At 40.3% G+C, this 3,602-nt stretch overlaps 1 protein-coding gene across 3 annotated transcripts; it reads right to left on the bottom strand.

The window, feature by feature from the left end:
* Positions 1-976: 976 nt before the first annotated feature.
* On the bottom strand, positions 977-3,355 carry LOC133920333 (uncharacterized). 3 transcript variants are annotated; one of them, XR_009910091.1, is made up of 8 exons: positions 3,156-3,355; positions 2,271-2,573; positions 2,127-2,173; positions 1,984-2,046; positions 1,743-1,875; positions 1,602-1,653; positions 1,452-1,526; positions 977-1,346 (listed from the first exon to the last, which is right to left on the bottom strand). XR_009910091.1 is itself a non-coding variant. In XM_062364943.1 (7 exons), exons 1-6 carry the CDS (start codon positions 3,271-3,273, stop codon positions 1,619-1,621), a joined length of 699 nt encoding a protein of 232 aa, XP_062220927.1. In that variant the 5' UTR covers positions 3,274-3,355; the 3' UTR covers positions 977-1,526; positions 1,602-1,618. The 3 variants fall into 3 exon arrangements, 1 of the variants encoding a protein (XP_062220927.1); XR_009910092.1 differs by having other exon boundaries at positions 977-1,360; positions 1,452-1,653; XM_062364943.1 differs by having other exon boundaries at positions 977-1,526.
* Positions 3,356-3,602: the final 247 nt, after the last annotated feature.

The raw sequence follows: 3,602 nt of genomic DNA, 5'->3' as shown, positions 1-3,602 counted from the left end.
TTTGTTGGTTTTTTTAATATGATCTACACGATAAAAGTATTTATACTCATAAAAAAGTTCAAAATTTTATTTGAGAAAATATATTTTGTAAAACAAGTTAAATGCATAGTTTACTCTTTGCTAATCCAAATATCATGAAACTAATTTTGTTAGTCTTCTTATATGATCATATGTCTTTTAAAAATACATGAATTAGTTATTGTAACATGCAGTATTGTGTAAATGTGTTGTGATTAGATTAATTCATAATTCACCTATCACACCTCAAAGATTAGTGAAACCACTTTTATTAGTTTATTTATACTATGATTTACGTAGAAAAAATAATAGTAGATATGAAAAAGTTAATTGCAATGTTATTTCTTAACGTATTCACTTTATGCTTGTGAACTTTGTAAAAATCATATACAAATTAATAAAACTCTAAATAAAATAAAATTAATTTTAAAGATCTTCTTAAGATACGTTCTACACAAGAAAAATATGTGTTTACATGTTAAACTTTTCCTCAATATAAGTTAATAACTGAGTCGCACGCTTCAACTTTTTTTTTTATTTTTTTCAAACTTACTCCTTATAGAATATGATGCAAACGACATTATTTTTGAATTTTTTTTCACAGAAGGCCTTAGAATTGTGTCTAGTTTTTTTAGTATTTTTTTTTAAAATGAATTTTTTGAATTCAAATTCGGTTACCGTTCGGTTTCTGAAACTGAGCCAGACCGAGATGCCCGATTATCACGTGTTTTGGTCGGTTACCGACGAATTTTCGAACCCTAGGATCAACAGCAAGTTTTGTACTTACTTTTTCCCCATCATTACATTGATTCAAAACTAAACAAATGAACTTCACTCTCAACTAATTAAATTAAGAAAAATAAACTAAATAATAACTCAGAACAACCCATTAAATACACCCTTACATTTCCTAAAATCTTGTGAGAGAGGACATTCTTTAGTTCTTATATTAACTGATATCTAAGTAACGGAACGCAATAGAACATTCAGATTCATTTCAGACAAGCTGGGAAACAGAGGGGGCGGAATGGAGTGGAGTTGCGTGGAAGGCAGCACATAACTTTTTCCTCCGTTCATAGGCCATACACTTTTGACTGAACAAACAAGGGCAGCACAAGAGCTTCAACTGATTTTGCAGACGACTTCGCAGCAAAGCTAGCGACAACACTGTTATTAGTACTTGATGCAACAAATTTGGTGAATGAAGTCGGCATCCTACAATATAGTTCATCCAATTACACAAAGGATGACCTAAATACATTGAAGTCATGGTACATTGCGAACTAGGGTGCCAATACACCGAACAGGATTGGACCTCAGATCAGTTCCTGCCATTGGTTATCTAGTGCATACTTCAGATTCATCAACCAAGCGATCATGGGATACTTGAATCATGATTGTTAGCCACAGTCCATAAGAAATGGGTGCCATACCGTTGGACTAGCCACCGGTTGGCAGTATCTCAGTCCCAGCGGGATTTTGTCAAGAACTCGAGGGCTTGCACCATCCTGCAGTGTAAATAATCACCGGCATCAAGATAGGTGGGTAAATGTTGTGATGAATCAATCACATAACTTTCTTACTAGATATATCTAGTGCATTAGCAGGGAGCATCTTCACTTCCTTTACCAGATTCTGGAAGGAAAAAAATTGGTTAGTTAACAGGAACATACTGAAGGAGGCTTCTGATATCAGGAAAATAAGCAAGAGAATAAGGTAAATACCCTGAATAGCTGCTAAATTTTCTTCTTTGTAGACCCCAAGAGGTGAGCCATGAACAGATAAGAGCATCTCACCATTCTTGGGTAACCTTACAGTTTTGGGTGTCATGCCGAAGGAGAGTCGGCTACTCACAGCCTGTTACAGGATTATGTTAAAACGAAAAGGTAGGTTTAAACAAACAGGATATGACAGAGTTACAATGTTTTACCAAATGTGTAAACTGGAAAGAAGAAAAATACGAACCCCAGGTGTCTGAAAAGCATCTGATGCTCCAGCCATTTGACCTGCTGGTAGCTCACTCCAAGCCTTCAGAGCAACAGACACTTATAAGACTGATGAATGGTAGAGCAGAAATATCCGGTATCACAATGTGCAGAAATACTTACAAAATCACTGAAACCAAAACTATTGCGCCCATAGAGGCTCTTCTCAACTGCACAAATCGAGGTGATAAAACAATTTAAGTTGGCTGCTTACTGGTTGGTTCATAAAGTGATTAAACCATCAATAGGTCGAGAACATGCTCAAACCTGAATCCCCTGGGAATTGAAGGCCACCGACAGTTGGCAACGATGCAATCGAAGCTCGCAAAATCTTGTCATCTACAAGGTCTCCAATTATACATTTGTCGCCGTCATTCCATTTCAGCTCAATCTCATCGTGCTTTTCAATATAGACAGCTGATAGGTTGGGCAAGCTCTCCCGAAAATATTCCAAGGCATTTGCATCTAGTTGCTCCTTGGACAGGTAGGACTGCAACAATTGCAACCGAGAACGTATGCTTTCGTCCTCTGCTTCTGCGATAGCTCTCACGGCAGCAATCCGACGTTCACCTATTTATTGAGGACACTGGATATGAAATGCAGTGAACAGTGCATCTATGCCATGCATTGTTGATGTATCGAGGTACTGGGAAGACAACAGGAAAATTGGATATTGGCATCCAATATTGGTGGGGGGGGGGGGGGCTAAGAAATCATAATTTGAAGCCGCTCTACTAAATCTGCAACAATAAAAGTAATCATTTCCACTGTTTAACCTACCATTAGGTTCTTTGTGCTGTGAGATGTCCGTGTGATCGTTTCACTAAAACACTATGTTCCGGTGATTATTCGGTCAATAGCAGAACTCAAATAGCTAACCTAGTTGCCTGTGCATTTTTGCCGAAAAAAATCGCTAACAGCAGCTCTTGAGAAACTGGACAACGCGAGACGAAATTCCCGATAATCAATCATACAGCTCGCGCAAAATACATCCCAGCAATGGAATCCTTCGGATCCCAATCTTGCCTAACTTCAGGAAACTAGAAGGCGAACTACATGCTTACAAGACGCATCAATCAAGGACTAGAATTTAGCGCGTTCTGCTAGCGTAGGTGGGGAAGGGAGGGGGAGGGGGTTGTTAGGGCGCCGTACTTTCTTGCTCGCTGAGCTGTTTCAGACGCTCCGGAAACGGCGCGTCGGCGACTGAAGGCTCCGGCAGCTGTGGCTGGGCCTTGGCGGGGGGCGCCCGCCGCTTCCTCCTCGGCGGCATCGCGTCGGCTTCGCTGCGCGCAGGATCTCGCGACGGGAGGTGGGGTAAAGAGGGGGGATTTGGGGGAAACGGGAATTTTCGAACGGGGGAGGCGGGGACGGACGAGAATCGTTGGGGGGGGGGGGGTTGCTGCGGGGCAACGAGGAGGCGACAGGGCCCACGAGATATCATCACCCTACGGGCCATGAGCCCACGATGCTGAAGCCGGAATTGGGCTCCCGACTTTAATTTTTTTCCTCCACTAAAAAAAGAAATTTCATTTTTTTTTCTAAAAACGTAATTTAATTTTCCCCCAAAAAATAATTTTAGTTTACCCAAAAATAAATCTA

The sequence above is a fragment of the Phragmites australis genome, chromosome 6, assembly GCF_958298935.1.
Source record: "Phragmites australis chromosome 6, lpPhrAust1.1, whole genome shotgun sequence".
Taxonomy (NCBI): Eukaryota; Viridiplantae; Streptophyta; class Magnoliopsida; order Poales; family Poaceae; genus Phragmites; species Phragmites australis.
Note: the sequence above shows the minus strand (reverse complement) of the source record. Positions and strands in the feature narration are given on the sequence as shown.